The sequence below is a fragment of the Mauremys reevesii genome, linkage group 3 (genome assembly GCF_016161935.1).
Source record: "Mauremys reevesii isolate NIE-2019 linkage group 3, ASM1616193v1, whole genome shotgun sequence".
In the NCBI taxonomy this organism is placed as follows: domain Eukaryota; kingdom Metazoa; phylum Chordata; order Testudines; family Geoemydidae; genus Mauremys; species Mauremys reevesii.
This window is the reverse complement of record NC_052625.1, coordinates 49,788,351-49,806,602: the sequence shown is the minus strand read 5'-3', so window position 1 is coordinate 49,806,602 and position 18,252 is coordinate 49,788,351. Positions and strand designations below refer to the sequence as shown.

Here is an 18,252-nt window from a genome sequence, read left to right as displayed (position 1 = left end):
TTTAAAAGTGAAGTTTGTGAATACACACACATTGAAAATGTGCAAATTATCTCATGAAATCATTTCCATAAATTTCACATGGCTCTGCACAAAACCTGGCAAATGGTTTTAAATATACTGTATGGAAGGCGGAGTAAAATGCTCTGAGATCCTCTGAGGGAAGGTACTATAGAAATAAAAATAATATCACATTTGTTTGCAAAATCATTTCAAATGGAGATTCCCTCTCTCCCAATGTTATGGGGAACTCTCCACATGGATCTCCACCGTTAGAGAGTTACTTCAGCAATCCAGCTCATTGTTCTGCCTTCCAAAAGGTTAGGTGATATTAACTCCACCATTACAGCACTCACGTAATGAAAGGTTTGGTTGTCTCTGGAAAGAATGCCTCTTTTGGTCACAGATTATTGTTCGTCATATTCCTTTGTTTGCCATTGTTAATCTCTGTAGTCATTTTCGTAGATAAACAAGTGAAAAGATGCAATGAGGTGTAAGAATAGATTTGCACAGGGCAGACAACTGAACATTTAATTTATTTACCACTCCTAACAGATACCTGGGGTGACATTTATTAATAAACAGCATTATCAGGTGTCTGATATGTAGCTCACAGAAATTAATTACCCAGCCCATGGTAAAACCATAACAAGCCTGCAGTGCTGTAACATTTGTGCTAATTGAAAATGAGATAAGTGCTGTGGGTGCAATTTGCATTCAATGCAGTGTATTAATTATCTTCAGTTCTCTTCATGATAAATATACCTGACTGAATCACTCTGCTAATTTACTGGGTAATAGACTCATAAGTGGATTCCCTTAGGTGACCAACTAAAGGGAGTGGGCTCTTTGCAACATCAAGGCCCAAGTACTTAAATTGGTTAGCAAATGTTATATGGATTTTCTTCCAGACTGAGTTGAAAGTACACAGCAATATACTCTTTTATTGCCAATGTTCAAAATGAAATTTAAAAACCCCCACATTCCTATTTCATAAAGGTAAACAGGATACATTTCAATCCATTAATGACATGCCACAAAGCTTGGTGTTATCTCCACCAGGAAGGGGGCTCTTTTTCCCTCCCTATTCATTTCACTGCCATATTATCTTGGGTTTAATTACATTTTTGTGTGGACTATAAATTAATTGACTCTTGTAATACGAGTAGTGATTGGGAAAATGCAGATTTAAAGATACTGTAGATTAGGGCACTAATTGTTCCATTCTCACTGACTATGATTTGTATGGGGATCAGGTTACAGAACTAATATGTGCTCAAGTCAAAACTCCATGGTACCATACAATTAAGAATAATGCTTTGGTACAGGGGCCTAAAAATGCAAAAAGCTCTTTGCCAATACTCATCTTTTTAAACCAGAATTGATGCATTGTCTAAGGCAACAGCTTACATCAGACATGATAGCTGTCCTTCCATCACTCTCCTCCTCATTGTTTTTGGTAGCCTAAATTTATCATTCACATTGGAGGTGCTGTTAATAATTTAGGGCGCAAATCATAGCTTTGCCATGAACAAGGAGCAGTGTATTGCTCTGCTACCCCTGGAACAGACTGGCTGATATGGACTTTCTGAGTCATAACCTGCCTTCCCAGTTCCCCCTTGCTCTGAAGGGAAAGTACATTGCACCACGTCTATACCTAACATGCATCTATACCAATGCACTCATTTAGCTATGGTAGCTGGCACAATGGAGGAGCATACAGCCAAGGCTCCACCCATTCCCCACCACTGGAGAGGAAGAAGAGAGTCCCTTATATCACTCAGATCATTTTCTTGTTCTCTGTTAATGAATGTCAGTGAAGTATAACGTAAGAAAAGTCTTATGTTTCTCAGCACCTAATGCTGTCACCACAATGGGTTAGATTGGCTGAATTATTTGGTTCAGATGAGGATCTAAATCAGAAATTAATTTTCTGGAGCCCTGCACTTCCCCTCCAACATCTAGCGAGAGAGGGAGGCCAGTTTTGTGGTTAAGGGGCTCATCTGCCAGTCCAAAACTTCTCAAATTGACATACCCATGGGAGGATCACTCCAATCTGGCATAGCAGACCCCACATCATAACCCTTGCCTGCATTCCAGAGGCCTCCTTTGGGGCCACTGGTATCTTGCATAGATTACAGCTGCTTTCAGGGTGCCCTAATTTATGCCTGAGAACAGACTGGCATCCGGGCAGCTCCGGATATAGGGAGCGTAAGTATTGCTTAAAACCATCTATACATATAACCCATCCCCTGAGTTGTGCTGTGTACATCTCAGATATAGCCAAATCTCTAGGCTATATAATTTATACATTCAATGTAAATATGTGAGTACTTTTTTTTTTTTTTTTTTTTTTTTTTTTTTAGGAGAGGTAGCTCACTATATTTAAGAGGTTGGCTATATATAACTTCTCACCATTAAAAATAATGTCTACTGGGTTTTTAATCCCTAAAACAAGAAAAACTGTCACTGGGTAATACAGGGTTAGATTATCAACAGTGACATCTCTAATTAGTTGCTTTTTTAAAAATCTCTTGACAGATTATATTTAACCTCTTTAAATTGCAACACATCATGAACATAGGAATCACCTGAACTGGAGATTTCGCTCACCAAAGGATGCATAGCCAAAGCCAACAGCAATGCAATAGATATCACTACAGCTAGTCGAAAAAACATCAACAAATCCCTATTGTGTCTGAATATGCAGCTCAATCAAAATCAAAAGGCTGGATTGGAAATAAGGTTGATTTCACCAGCATTTCATTCAGAAGGGAAAAGTTCTGACAATGTTGAAACATCTCATTTTGACATTTTCAGAATAAAACATTTGATTTTTTGTTTTGAAATGACTTTTTGTAAACAAAAATAGTAAAAAATCAACCCAAAACAAAACAAAAGAAATCAGAATTTTTCTTCAGAGAATTTCAAAATTTTCAGGTTTTGTTTTTATTAAAGACAAAACAAATTTTAAAATCTCAAAACCCTTTGTAAAATGTAATTTCCATTCTCTGCACAGCTCTGACACCAGGAAAGAATAAATAAAATAATAATAAAATAAATAATAATAATATATAGTGCTTTCCATTAGTAGATCTCAAAAAGCTTTACAAAAGGAAATCCATTTTACAGAGGGGAAACTGAGGCACAGAGACGCGACTTGTTCAAGGTCACCTAGCAGTCCAATGGCACAGCCAGGAATAAAATCTCAGAGCATTGGCCTGGGACACAGGTGACCATCCACTAATCCACACTATTACTACTACTTATAAGGGAGGTAAAGTCTCTCTCTCTTTTAAAGGAAATCCTATCTTGCGTAAAACAGGACACATGGTGCATTGGTTAAAAAAAAAAAAGCTTAGCAAAATCTTAACTTTTAGTATGAAGCACATTTGTTAAATAGGCATCCTAATGGTGTTATTGTTGCTAAAAACAGAGACTTGAAAATGCTGTATACATTATTACTCATTATCTACCAACTGCAAGAATGCTGTGCTAAAACTAACTCAAAACACCTCAGGTAAGGTAATTGCTACTAATGGATTTGAAGTGTGTAGAATTGGGCATTATTACCCAATCATCACATTCTCGAATCAGTGAAACTGTTGGATATTGCAGGTATGAGGCTCACTCATCTCTCAATCATGGGAGAAATTTGAGAAAGAGGGCAAGCTCTCTCTCATTCTGCATTGGAAGAAAGATTCAACAACAAGGCAATATTACAGCAGCCTCTTTGCACCTCTGTAGCTAAGATGGGGTCAGTAATTGCTTTCTAAGCAACTGTTTTCAAAGCTTTGGAAAACATCCGCAACAGTTAGCTCCAAAATCAAATCTCACAGGGAAGATCCAATCACAAGATTTTATTTTTTCTACTACTCATACATTTAAAAGAAACAATGGTTCAGTAGGCCTGAAAAATAGAGCTAAGTCAAGTTAGACATGAGCTTGGGTGGCATATTCAGATCCTAATTTAGGCCCCACTCCTGCAAATTGCTCCATTCTTGAGCCTGTGCAGAGCCTCACTGTCTTCAGCTGGGCTCCATATTGTCCAGGGGAATGGTGCACAAATCACTTGGCAGGTTTGGGGCTGTGGATCTGAACTTTTCCAAAGTCCACGTACATTGGAAGCAACATGTTTTGGCTCATCTGTTAATACAATACAAGAAGAAAAATGAAAATGCAAGTTAACTAGATTTAGGTAGTTTTAGGCAGAGATGGATTCAATTTGTTTTTTTTTAAATAAAATGGTCTATTGGGATAAAGACCCAAAAGCTCAGATGCCCATTTAACCCCTTGGGTCTATATTGTTAGCCTGGAAATCTCAAAACAGAAGGCTCTCCATATCATGACCCTTCCTGGGCTGTCCTGGCCATAATTAGGAAGAGCAGGTGTGCGTGAAAATGAAAAATAATGGGCAAAAAAATCATTTAGCCAAACAATTTCAAATCTCAAATCTAAGGTTTGGTTTAGTTTGAGATTGGGGTAATTTGTTATTGTATTTGAACCACTTAGTTTACCTTTTGGCATTGGCATAAAATATTGTCACTTAATTATAAAGAAAAGATGGCCTAATACTATTCTCTAACAAGTTTCAAATTCTTCTGATTATCTTGGAGGAAAGAGATAAAAATAGCCAAGACAATTTTTAGAGGCTGTTTCTGTGCAACCAAAGAGCACAAAGAAATGTCTTAAGGGTGTTTATTATACATCAAATCTTATTCTCCTGATTACTGTAACCGCTGAGGAGGCATATGCCTGAGCTAATCAATACAAGAGATGGATTTGAGTATCTTTATGCTGTTGGGAAGTACAGCTCTGGATCCAAAGCTTCTCAGGTTGGTGGTTGTTTGTCCTTTGAGTTTGAAGAGTACCATGACATCACTGATTGGTTTGGTTCCTGTGACCACGTGAGTGGCTGATCAGGCCAATTTGAGCTCTGAATTGTCTGTGGCACACCAAAAAAGAGATGCTACTCTGGGTTACTTCATTAACAGCAGACAGTCTGCTGTTGTGAGATTTATGCTGCTGGCACTGCTGCTCTGCCTCAGCAGTTCTCATCTGCTCATAGGCTGTAGCTCCAGTACAGATGAGGCTTCGTTTCTTCTGGCCTCCCTGAGAGCGCTTTCCCTCCTTTAGCTTGCAGTAAAAGATCATCTTTGGCAATCGCTCATCTGGTGACATGGCCTGCCCATCTCATCTGTGATTTTATCAATAGAGTATGGATGCTTGAAATACCTGCCCATATGAGAACCTCAGCATCTGGAGCCTTGTCTTGCCATCTTATCCTCATCCGTTTCCTCAGACAGCCTGTGTGAAAGTGATTCAGCTTCATAGCATGGCATCTGTTTACCATCCAGGTTTTGCATGCATGCATCAGAGTTGGCAGCACAATGGCTTTGTAGACCTTCAGTTTTGTTTGTTGACTAATGCCTCTACAATCCCCCACATTTGCACATAGTCCGCCAAAATTGTCACAATCTGAAGAGAAATAGTCCAGACTCCACTGTATGTCAGACTCAGATATGGCATTCAGGGAACAGTCATCAGAAAACAGAAGATCATGAACAGTCACTTCCTGTACCTTCATTTTTGCCTGTTGTCTCCTCAGATTGAAGAGCTTGCTATCAGTCCAGTATCTGATGCCAATTCTGGTGTCGCAGTCACAAAAAGCATTTATAAGCATGGCAGAAAACATCATACTGAAGAGGGCTGGGATCAACACACAGCCCTGCTTGACTCCACTGGTGACTGGGAATGGTTCAGCTGACTCACCGTCGTCCATAGGGCAAGTGAGCGTGCCATCATGGAAGTGCCAAACCATTGTGATGAATTTCTCCGGGCAACCAAATTTTGCCATGATCTTCCAAAGGCCCTCACGACTGACTGTATCAAATGCTTTTGTCAGGTCAGTGGAAGTCATACACAGGTTGGGGTTCTGTTCCTGGCATTTCTCCTGAAGTTGATGAGCTGCAAACACCATGTCTATGGTCCCATGTCCTTTCCTGAAGCCACAATGACTCTCAGGCAGAAGCCCTTGTTCAGTGTGTTGCACAAGGTGATTCAGCAGAATTTTGCAAGCTATGGACAACAAGCAGATTCCCTGATAGCTGTTGCAGGATTATCTGTTACCTTTCCACTTGTACAAGTGGATGATGGATGCATTCTTGTACTCCTGGAGTATAGTTCCTCGAGTCCACATTGACTGGAAATATTCAGTCAGTTTCAGAGCCACGTGCAAGCCTCCAACCATGCAGCCTTCTGCTGGTATAGCACCTGCTCCAGGTGCTTTACCATTTGAAAGCAGGTCACTAGCTCTCGCTGACCCCCCAGTGCTGACTGAAACAGTAAGAGATATGTTGATATCAGTTTAGGGCAGTCAATCAATTGCCTGCTCGCTAGTAGATGATCGTTCAGCTTCTCAGCTTGTACCTCTCCCTCTCTATAGGATATAACAAAGGATCAAGGATACAGGCAAATTGAAAATGAACTTTCTTCCAGAATCACTCACACAAAGAATAACTAAGTGCTCTAAGATCCTAGGATCTTCAAAGGACCCTGAGGAAGATACATTAGGAATACATTGGGGCATCTAATTTGCATGCCTACTTCCCACTGGCTCCTTTGAAATTCCCAGGCTGATCTTCCAGTTCACAGTCTTTTTTAAATAGGCACGGTTGGTAGTGCTGCCTGTGATTAAGGTTGCCTGACACTTCCCATCACAAGACCCCGTTTTCAATTGTTTACAATTTTGCCAAACCAACTAACTGTTTGGGCTGAAATTTTCCATTCGGGGTATTTGCCTCGGGCTGAAATTATTTATCTATCTAGCTATCAAGTTTCAAAAACAGTTCCGCAGTTTCCAAGACTGAGATTAGGGGAAAATACATTGTTTTGGCCATGCTAAAAAAAATTCTTATAACTGCTTTGTTAAGAATCTCTAGCACCTCCATGTTATGGAGCAGGGATTTACATTTTTACAGAAGGATGGATGTTTTGCTGCTCCTGTGGAGAAAACAAATTTGATCAAGTTAAAAGCCTTTAGAAAAAAACTGCAGTTTGCATGTGCTCAGTGGAGACATGTTAGTGTTTGGCAGCTAAATTCTCCAGAGTTTCCACCCACAGTAAGTATGCTCCATCCCCGGGCTGCAGGGGCTAAGCATGACTTTCCCTGCAATTGCTGCTCCCAGCTGCAGCAGGCCACTATGGCGTTGGGCCCCAAAACTAAGAGCAAGAAGACTCTCTCTCCTGTGCTCAGACTACTCGCCCTTCTGGTGCCTAGGCAGCATGCAGAAGATTACAACTGGAGTTGAATGCACAGGGAACAAGAGCTGAACCAGGGCGGGGGTGCCAGCAAAGGGAATAAACCTTAGGACAAGAAGCCTGGGTAGAGAGACGGGGACTGGATGCTTTGTGGTGAGACAGGGCAGAGGGAGGCTGGAAGCCTTGGGAGGGAGGGAAAACTTAGATCTGACAAGGAGCTGGGGAGGAGAGGAGACACTGGGAACCAAGCCTTGGGCAGGAGGGATAGCTCAGTGGTTTGAGCATTGGCCTATTAAACCCAGGGTTCTGAGTTCAATCCTTGAGGGGGCCATTTAGGGAACTGGGGTAAAAATCTGTCTGGGGATTGGTCCTGCTTTGAGCAGGGGGTTGAATTAGATGACCTCCTGAGGTCCCTTCCAACCCTGATATTCTATGAATGGGCATGGGACAAGAATGACTGTCAAGGCAAGGAGACTCGGATAGGGAGGGTGACTGGGAACAGACTGGATAAGACTGAAACTCAGATGAGGAGTGCAGAGATGGTGACTGGGGCTGGGATGAGTAACCAGGTAGTAGGGAGAGAGAGACTAGACAGAGCCCGGCTGGAGGGAACAAAGACAGAAGGAGTTGTGAGCACTAGAGAACTCTTCCCTCCAGCACCTAAAATGGAATCCAGCATTCCTGAGTCTCACCATTCCTCTGTTGTCAGCAAATATCTGTGAAACCCAGTGGCAAACTGAGCGCATCATCCCCCAATAATGCTGATCCACATAGAGGATGACAACCTACTCCTTCTATCAGTTATGCCATTATCTCAAGTAGCAACTGTGTTATGCATCTAAATGTTCCAACTCTGCTGATGACTCATGAGTGTCAATATTATCCCTCATGATGGAGAATTTCCATGTTTTTTCCAGTATACTTAAAACACATGGGAGGGGGGGAACGGAATTCCACACCAGAAATGACATTGGGAGACCATTATTGAGGTTGCAAAGTCAAGCACTCAAAAATTAAGAAATGCCCAACTTAAAGTTGCCTGTGTAATGCTAATTTGCCCCCCTTGTGCATACGTATTATGATGCAGTCTTTATACAATACAATTGTCTTTATCAAATACAATTTTTGCACAGGCCCCTGCCTCATTCAGTGCACAGGATGGACTGTTCTCTGAGGGTGAATCTGGGTTGTGCAGTAAAGGAGGTTGTTGTCTGTAGGAACCTGCTTCATTTGTTGCAGAAGTTGGCAAGTGTGTGGTGAATGAAGCAGGGGAGGAAGAGAAAGGATGCTGTCATGGTTAAAGCAGTTGAATGCTGCCCTAGGGAATTAGATTCTATCCCTGCTTCTGCCACAGAGTTCCTGTGTGATGCTGGGCAAATCACTTAAACCACCTTTTCACAGGTGGTCACTAATTGTCTTTTCCTCATTTTCTGAGTACCCAACTTGAGGTGCTAGGAGTCTGATTTGCAGAAATACTGAGCACTCACAGCTGCAATTGAAGTCAATGGGAGTTGTGCGCTAAACATCCAAGATGCCATATAATGCTAAGCTCCCTGAAAAATCAGGCCATAAGCATCTCAAATTGGGCACCCAGAATTCATGGCTGTTTGCATAGCCTTACTGTGCTTCAGCTCCCCATCTGTAAAATGACACCAGTTCACCTCACAGGAGTATTGTGAACATAAATTCATTAATTTTTGTGAAGCACTTGGATACCGCATTGATAAGTGCCACAGAAAAGCCCATGAGGAAATGAATAATTCTGTCTTCAGAGCAGGGATTGAATAGCGTGCAGAAAATAAGGCCTGGGGGCACGCTGAACAAGAAAATAAAATATTAAATAAACTTCCCACTGAAAAAATGAAAAAATAATGAAAACAAAAAATGGCCATTCCAACAAAGTGAAAATCTCCATGGGAAATTTTCATTTTGGTCTAAGTTATCTGTGTGCTAAACAGAGGGGCAGGGGGAGGAGAGGGGGGACAGCAGGCACTGAAAACTTTTCATTTTTTGGTTTTACTTCCCCTCACCTCCATTTTTCCCATACATTCCCTTATTTTATCCCACCAGAAGAGAAAAAACATACATAGAAGAGAATGAGAAGAGAGAGAGAATCTGAAACCACCAAAGTGTTCCAGTTTTCAGATAAATCAAAACCTGCTTCAGTGTTTATTTTGTTGAAAATATGAAAATGTGTACGAACATTTGCTAACTAAATGACAGTTTTGTTGAGTTTTCACAGAAAATATACAGCATTTTCCAGATAGTCCTATTCAGAACTCAGAGCACAAGGAACTACAGAACTGTGGAAAAAACTGCTATTCTCCTTCAGTAACTGTAGAACCACTCAGCACTGTGCATGACTGACACAATTCCATTCCCATCTGATAGGTAAGAGATAAAATTAAAAACAATGTATATGCTGTAAGAGAACAAAATGAGAGAAAAGTACCTTGGAGAGGCAACTTACCTAAGACGAAGGCCACAGAAATCTGTCTCCAACAAGTGGATTCCCATTTCAAATCTGTTCTGTGCTTTCTAAGAGGCAGAGAAGCAATAATGTGCTAATCTGCCACCATTTTCTTCCAAAGTATTACAAAGGCTATATTCTCCAAAAGTTCTGCATTCTAAACAGGCGATTACAGACCCTACTGAGAGATTAAGTTCATTTGCTCACACACCTTTCAGGCTGAAATTTTCAAACAGAAAGTGCCTGGTGTCAGGCACCTGAATAAGAGGCCTGAATTTTCAGAGGTGTTAAGCACTCACAACTCCCATTGAAGTCAATGGGAGCCAGGTGTTCCCAGCACCTCTGAAATCAGGCCATTTATTTAGGTGCCTAAAAGTGTATTTAGGTCCCTAACTGGAGAAGCCACATCAAAAATTCTGACTGAAGACCTAAATGAGAGAACACACAAACAGGTTTAATAAGAGATGGAAGGCATTTACTGAAACATGCAAGAGAGGATTCTGTATGGGGGTATGAACTGCATCTTTAAACTCAGGCAGTTGATTTCCAATTTCATATCCTGATTCAAAGCCTTTTGAAATTAATATTAAAAAAAGGCTTCAGCTAAATTCAATGGGTTTTGGATCAGGCCCTTGGAGAATGCCTAAACATCTTAGCTTTAACAATTTACTCTGTATGCCACCCAAATCAATTTAATAGGGAAAGATATGAGTGTGAATGTATTTTGAACTATAAAAACGGATTAATAAAGAAGTATTAGCTAATTGTTAGAGCTGTGAGTGCCATAGCAGCAGTTAATAGAACTAATGTCTGAAGTCAATGACTCACAGCATGTGTTTGAAGTGAGTCAGTCATAGGTAAAAAACAGCTGATTGTGATTGAGTGGGAGGAGCCAAATCCTTGTAATTTGTGCTGGTAAATTATAAATACAGAGCTAGCTAGCAAGAGGCTCAATCTCAAGAAGCCCTTCCTGACAGAGGAGCCTTCTCTACAAAAGCAAAATGAGTGAGTTGTGACAAGCACGCACCAGCTGCTGTCGAACTGGTGCTGACCACAGTTTAACCGCATGCATAGTTCAGGATAGACTGTACCCAGCACCATTTCAGGAACAGTCATTAAATATGGGGGGGGGGGGTATTTATTTATTTATTTATTTGAGGAAAAAAGAATTTCGGCTGGTCCTGACACTGATGCACTGACAGGTTCGACAAGCATCTGAACCTTTCTATGGCTATAAATGTACCCCTCTGGAAATGGGAATATCATCTACCTCTCTCACCTTTGTGAAGCTCTTTGAGCTTTTAAGAAAAGCTCTCTGGAAGTAGAACACATAATTATAAAAACTGCAGCTTATGTTACACAGAACTTTTGAACCCAGAGATGACGCAATGGCCCGTTGCCAGGACAAAGAATATTTAACACCTCGTTTAACAACAGGTGTTACATGTTATGCGTCGGTGAGGTGTACATCACTGAAACCTAAAGACCCAGCAAGCCAGTGGTACGGCTATGAACCAGAGCAGCCATAGAACAACAGAGCTATAAAATCCTAATTAGCTTCATACACTTGTTATGGACATTTTTATTTATTGACATGGTCAAATTAAGAAGGCAGCAGTATTTTTTTATAGCCTCGAGATCAACATGAGAAAAGTTAGTATTAATGTTCAGCCAACTACAGTAATTTGTCTCAACTACAGTCACATTAATGTATTTAAAAGCTCTAAAGAAATTGAAGTTTTAATACACCTACCTATCAGGTGAGAGAACTCAAGCCCTTAGCAGTCATACATCTTGGCTATCTGTTCCCAAACCATAGAAAATTAGCTACAGCAGCGGGAACAGAGAACGCCTCATAGCTTCTAGCATACACAGCCACAAACCTGATTTCTGTGTAGATCTGGTTGAAAACAGTCACTTAGGAAGGGGCTATTTTTAGTTACAAGAGACAGACCTGTGGGTTCCCACTCCTTGGTACCACCCCATAGAACGGCCTGTTTTGAATGCCACAAAGTAGCAACCCCTAGGTGACAATAAGTATAAGTATTATCGAGAAAATCAGGCCGAGCTCACGGCTGGCCAACAATAGAAGTGATTGGTTGGTTAACTTAAATTTCTCATCTCAGAAGATGACAATACTGCAACAATAATAACCAATCACAGAACATATGCAAATATCATCATCCTAACTGGCTCCTCAACATTCTAAGCACATACTGTACCCAATCAAACAACATAAGTATTCATCCTTTCTATATAGCTTAGCAGTCAACAGTTCACACCCGACCTCTTCTCAAATTGCCTCCCCTACATCAAGGATGCCAGCCTTTACTGCCCATTTTGTCCGCTCCACACTTTCTTCCATGCTGCCCCTGCATGAAACAACCTCACTGAACTGATCTGTCCTTACCCTCTCCAACCTCCTACCTTTGAATTCCAAGATCCACTTCTTCTGCAATAGAAAAAGAAAGTATGAATGATGACTATGTTGAAAGGCAAATGGAAATATTTTCAAAACAAATGCCTCAAAAGGGTATATATTTGTACTGTATCTCTCTCCACTTACCTTTGTATGTCATTTAACTGCTTGGATTGAAAGCATTTGAGGGCAGGGACTATGCCATACACACACACACACACACACACACACACACACACACACACACACACGCCTGCACAACAAGGTTCCAATCTTAACTAGGGTCCGTCGGTGTTATAGTAATATAAGTATTTTAAATTATAAAATAATATAAAATAGATTCTAACTTCATCTCTTCAAAATAGTTAGGAAAGTTATATTTAACTCATGGACAAATTTCCAGATATTACCATTTATTATTTGGACTACTGTAGTGCCCAGAGGCCCTATTCAAGAATTCCACCATGTCTGAGCATCATACAGATTTTAAAAATAAGAAGACAGTCCTTGCACCAGAAAGCTGCCAGTCTAGGGTTATGACAAGGCATAAACTGGTGGTAGACAAATTGGGGGAGTAGAATGGGATAGGATGGAGTGACACGTTATATTAATGCAACCATTCAGGAGTGTATGTAATAAACACTGACATATTTTAAGTGAGCAAGATCTGTTGCCCCTTCAGGTATGAGTGTTGATTTATATATTGTACCTTTCACAAGCAAAGCACTTTACAGAATTACACTCTGGTTCTACAGATTTACGCCCATCACCAGAGAGGCAACCTCCACAGGAGTGGGTGAGATGCAGTGGTCATTATTATGGCACCAGCATCCACACTACACAACAGGGTATGGATCAGAAGTGAAGAACACCTATTAATGTGATGGGGAATTTCAGTGGCCAGACTCATTACACTTATTGTAAGACAAGGGAAAAGGATCCAGACAGGTTTAGGAACTTGCACGGATAATGGATTTGGGTTTGAAAGAAAGTACTATGTACAATGAAAGCTAAAGATTTTTAAAAATTAGTTTGGGTTTCTTTGACACAATTGGAGCTGCTGGGAGCTCAGCATTTTTTAAAAATAAAACCACTTATTTAAGCACTTAAATATGGATTTAAGAACCTGCATTTAGGTGCCTTTTAAATAATGTTTCCATGTTTCATAATTTTGGCCAACATAAGAACATTCTGCAGACCCCAGGGACAAGAAGTTGGTAGTGATCTGCCTATAATATTTGAACCAAACGAACTACTAGAAGCACAAATTTCCACGTAAATAATTATAGCATATGACGGATGTTTGTTCAGGGCTGGCTCCGCTTTTTTGCTGCCCCAAGCAGTGAAGCGAAAAAAAAAAAAAATAAAGCTGTGATCAGTGGCACTTCGGCAGCAGCTACTGTGCCATTTCCTTCGCTCCGAGAAAGACTGAGGGACCCGCCGCCGAATTGCCGCCGAAGACCCGGATGTGCCACCCCTTTCATGGGCCGCCCCAAGCACCTGCTTCCTTCACTGGTACCTGGAGCCGGCCCTGTGTTTGTTTTGCCATTTGTAGAGCAGCAGGGGTAACATTTTCAAAACCGCCTCAGGGAGTTAGAAGCACAAGTCCCATTTTCAAAAAATGATTTAAGAATCTTAATTTCATTAGACTTAGGCTCCTAAGTGCCTTAATCACTTTTGACAATGAGACTTAGACTCCTCACTCATTTAGGTGATTTTGAAAAAAGTGTACCCTAGGTCATATTTCAGACACATACTGCAGCCTGGAACTTGAGGAGATGGAAAAAGATGCTTTTTGGGGTACTATGGCTCACTTGAGTTTACACACACACACACACACACACACACACACCCTGAAAAACAAAGCAAGTAGGCCTGTGGCCCAGAGATTTACCTGAAAAGGAAAGTTTCGCACAGCACTTCCAATAAAATGGATGGTTAACTCAGGTAGATACACTGGCAAAATAGAGCTCATATTGCGTTTGCAAGAGAACACACAGTGAGGTGAAAATAGAACTAAAGTTATGATAATGGAGGCAGAATTTAGAGAAGATGCAGTAAGGTTAAGGCTCTATGTACACGCACACATACTGTACACACAGGCAGGTAATGCATGTATGCAATTTACTGGTGCCTAAAATATCTTTGATATTATGCTGTATGTTTGTCTCCAAAATGCCATCTGATCCTAACCAAGTGAGGATGCATTTTTTGCTTCTATACCCTTTCTTCAAGTTATAGTAATAGGAGAGGGGCAAAGGGGGATGGGGGGGTGGGGACAGCAGTTTTCAGTGTTTGTCGTTATTATAGGTTATATATACAGAAAGAAAGTTAATTAAGCTTTAAAAAATCCATCACACATCAATGACTGCATTTTAATGAGTACAAAAAGTTGAGGTGTTTACTGCCAATTAAAGTGGTTTTTAAATAAGCATTAATTAACACAGAAATTCAGAAGAAAGTTATACCTTGTCAAAGAAAGGCCAGTGCAGGCTGTGCACACTTTTGCTCCCATTCATATTCAGATAGTAATTACCACCAACCCTATATTTTCCATAATAATGAGGACAGGCTGTCATGTCTGTCAAACAAAAAAAAAAAACACAACAAAGTAGCAGGCTCAGAAATACTCTCAACCTGAAGTAAACTTTTTAAAATTTCCCTGGCAAGAGGTCCTCCCTAATCCATATGCAACTGCATGTTTAGAACAAGGAAGCAAGTGAGGCTTCGAGAGAGTTACATTAAAAACCATAGACCCCGATTTGCAAGGCTGGGGCAAAGGTGGCTTTATGTCACCTTTGCACTCCCCCCAATCCTGGAGCCAGTTCAGCCCCCGCCATGATAATGACCCGCTGTTCTAAATTGCACCTGGCCGCAATGGCCCCAAAGGGGCCATTCGAGCCGCTGAGAACCATGGGAGCAATGGCACTCTGGCACCCCTACACTGGATGTTGTATGGGGGAGGTAATGTTGACCAGGCTATGCCAGCCCTAAGCCATCCGAGGAAGCCCCCATGCTGGACGAATCCTCAACTCCAATTGTTTAAGCTATCCTTATGGCCTTTTTGTGCTGTTGGAAGAGATACTAGAGAAGGGCCGAGCAAGTAACATTATGGCTGAGCTAGTATGAATAGGATAAAATAAAGGTTTACTTTTTAACAATCAAATAAAGACAGCAAGACTTCTTACCTACTTGGATCAGTTAAAAGGGACCTGAAGAGGACTTAGCACAAGCCTCTATTTTTATGTTTTCTGCCTCTTTATGAAGCGGGGGGGGGGGGGGGACTGTCATTGGCTCACTTTCCTTTAGAAATTTCTTGTTTGCATGGTCATTTTTTACCTTAAATGTCAGGAATGACAAGCCTGGTCTTCCCTGGTTTTCCTAGAGGGCTTGGAGTGGGAGTTGGATAAGGAGAGGAAAAAAGGTAGAAGGCTTGGGGATATAAAAACCTCACATATCAACAACCCTGCCATTTAGTTAACAAAAACATCCTTTCCTTCAAAGAGTTTGTCAGTCATTGGAGTTAAATAGATTTTTTTTAAAGTCAAATTAAAAAATTCCTTCCTCTCTCAATTGCTCAGCTGTCCATCCCTAGTGATACAGTAACTTCACTAGCTCTCCTGTTGATGGCCAGAAAAGACCCTATTTCCAATACAAAACCAAGCATTTTTGGACAAATCTGCTAGGCCTTTCTTATATATCATAAAAGCCACACACACAAAAGACTCCTACCCTCTCCATTTCTCCCCTCTTGGAAGGTCACCTTTAAGAGTTGTATCATTAATACAAAATGTAGCATAATAATGTAATATATTGCTTGCTCAATCAGTCAATACCTGTGAGCCTTTCTCTAGCACTATTTACTCAGGCAACATTCACATTAAAGAAAATGGGACACAGTGAAATCCATGGGAGTTTTGTCTGACTAAGAAGTGCTGAACTGGGCCCTAGTCTTCCTATAATCACAGCACATTAGCAAGGGGGAGAGAGGATCATTTTATTGCTAGAAATAGTTGAGAGATTACTTCAGAGACAGAACGGACATAACACAAAACAGAGTTTCCAAGTTCTGACAGGAAGGAGTGTTGCACATACTAAATTCCACATTAGGCTTTACAATAATAATTAAAACCCCACCAGCCCTCGTGATGTGTGAACTCACTGACACTGATACATGAGGTGGACAGTAGAGGAGGAAAAAAGAAAGACTGACCAACGCAAACACACAGGGATGCTTAAGAGCAGAATACAGAAGGGAATAGTCACAAGTTAACCTTTGTTTGCAGTGAAATTTCACTATTCAAGGCAAAGTGCATTCAATAAATTTACAGCTTAGTGGATCACAGCCATTTGTCATGTTAACATGACATTTTATATAGGTGAAATGGAACCTCAGATAAGGAACTACAGCTTTAATTAATATGAAATCCATATACATATTTTCCTTGGATGTACTTGTCCACCTCTGACTAAAGGTTTCTACAATAAATATACACGTGTGTATATGTAACTCACCGATGAGTATGTGTTACAGGTTCCCCTCTGTGCTGATCCACAGAGCATATGAGCTGTCACAGGCCCCACCTAGAGAGCTCTAGCTCAACCTGCAAATCTTCAGTTTTAGGTCTGGAGGTCCCTGGGTCAATCCCTGGCATGCCAGTCAAGAAGGCAGCCATCACACATGCATGCACTGTAAAAAATTAAACTTTTTTATTCACAGATGGGCTAAGTACATCCAAGGAAATGCTTGTTCACTGGGGCAATGGGGTAGGTTTTTTCCTATTGCTAAAAAAGTTGCTAAGGCAAATATAGCATCCAGCTTTAAAAAGGGAAGAAGGAGAATCCAGGGAACTACAGACTGGTCAGCCTGACCTCAGTCCCCAGAAAAATCCTGGAGCAGGTCCTCAAGGAATCCATTTTGAAGCACTTTGAGGACAGGAAGGTGATCAGGAACAGTCAACATGAATTCACCAAGGGCAAGTCATGCCTGACCAACCTGATTGCCTTCTATGATGAAATAACTGACTCTGTAGATATGGGGAAAGCAGTGGAGGTGATATATCTTGGCTTAAGCAAAGCTTTTGATAAGGTCTCCCACCGTATTCTTGCCAGCAAGTTAAAAAAGTATGGATTGGATAAATGGACTACAACAGGGATTGGCAACCTTTGGCACGCAGCCAGTCAGGGAAATCTGCTGGGGGGCTGGTTTGTTTATCTATCGTGTCTGCAGGTTCGGCCAATAGCAGCTCCCACTGGCCACGGTTCGCCATTCCAGGCCAATGGGGGTTGCAGGAAGCGGTGGCCAGCACATCCCTTGGCCCATGCTGCTTCCCGCAGCCCCCACTGTCCCGGAACGGCGAACCGCGGCTAGTGGGAGTGGCAATGGGCCGAACCTGCGGACGCTGCAGGTAAACAAACCGTCCCAGCCCACCAGTGGATTTCCCTGATGGGCCGCATGCCAAAGGTTGCTGATCTCTGGACTATAAGGTAGATAGAAAGCTGGCTAGATTGTCGGGCTCAGCATCTAGCTGGCAGCAAGCATCAAACGGAGTGTCCCAGGGGTCTGTCTTGGGGCCGGTTTTGTTCAACATCTTCATTAATGCTCTGGATCAGTGGTGGGCAACCTGCAGCCCGCATAAGGCCCATCAGGGTAACTGGATTATGGGCCGCAAGATGTTTTGCTGACATTGACTGTGAGCAGGCACGGCCCTCTGCAGTTCACCGTTTCCAGCCAATGGGAGCTGCGGGAAGCGGCGGCCAGCACGTCCCTGTGGCCCGCTGCTTCCAGCATGCCTGCGGACGGTCAATGTCACAAAATGTCTCACAGCCCGCAATCAGATTACCCTGATGGGCCACATGCGGCCCGTGGGCCACAGGTTGCCTACCACTGATCTGGACGATGGGATGGATTGCCCCCTCAGCAAGTTTGCAGATGATACTAAACTGGAGGTAGAGGTAGATACACTGGAGGGTAGGGATAGGGTCCAGAGTGACCTAGACAAATTGGAGGATTGGGCCAAAGGAAATCTCATGGAGGTTCAACAAGGACAAGTGCAGAGTTCTGCACTTCAGATGGAAGAATCCCATGCACTGCTACAGTCTGGAG

General features: G+C 41.7%; 1 protein-coding gene across 3 annotated transcripts in view; it reads right to left on the bottom strand.

Annotated features, from left to right (window-relative positions):
• LOC120401728 overlaps positions 1 to 9,972 on the bottom strand; it is a 30,684-nt gene extending 20,712 nt beyond the window's left edge. The window contains exons 1-2 of one of the 3 annotated variants that reach the window (XR_005596678.1): positions 9,728 to 9,972; positions 3,903 to 4,143 (exon numbers count right to left, since the gene is read on the bottom strand). Coding sequence is in view for 1 of the 3 variants with exons in the window: in XM_039531926.1 (XP_039387860.1) it covers positions 5,165 to 5,977 (813 nt within the window). In the remaining 2 variants the exon portion in view is untranslated. The other 2 variants (XM_039531926.1, XR_005596679.1) reach the window with 2 other exon arrangements.
• Between the last annotated feature and the right edge of the window lie 8,280 nt (positions 9,973 to 18,252).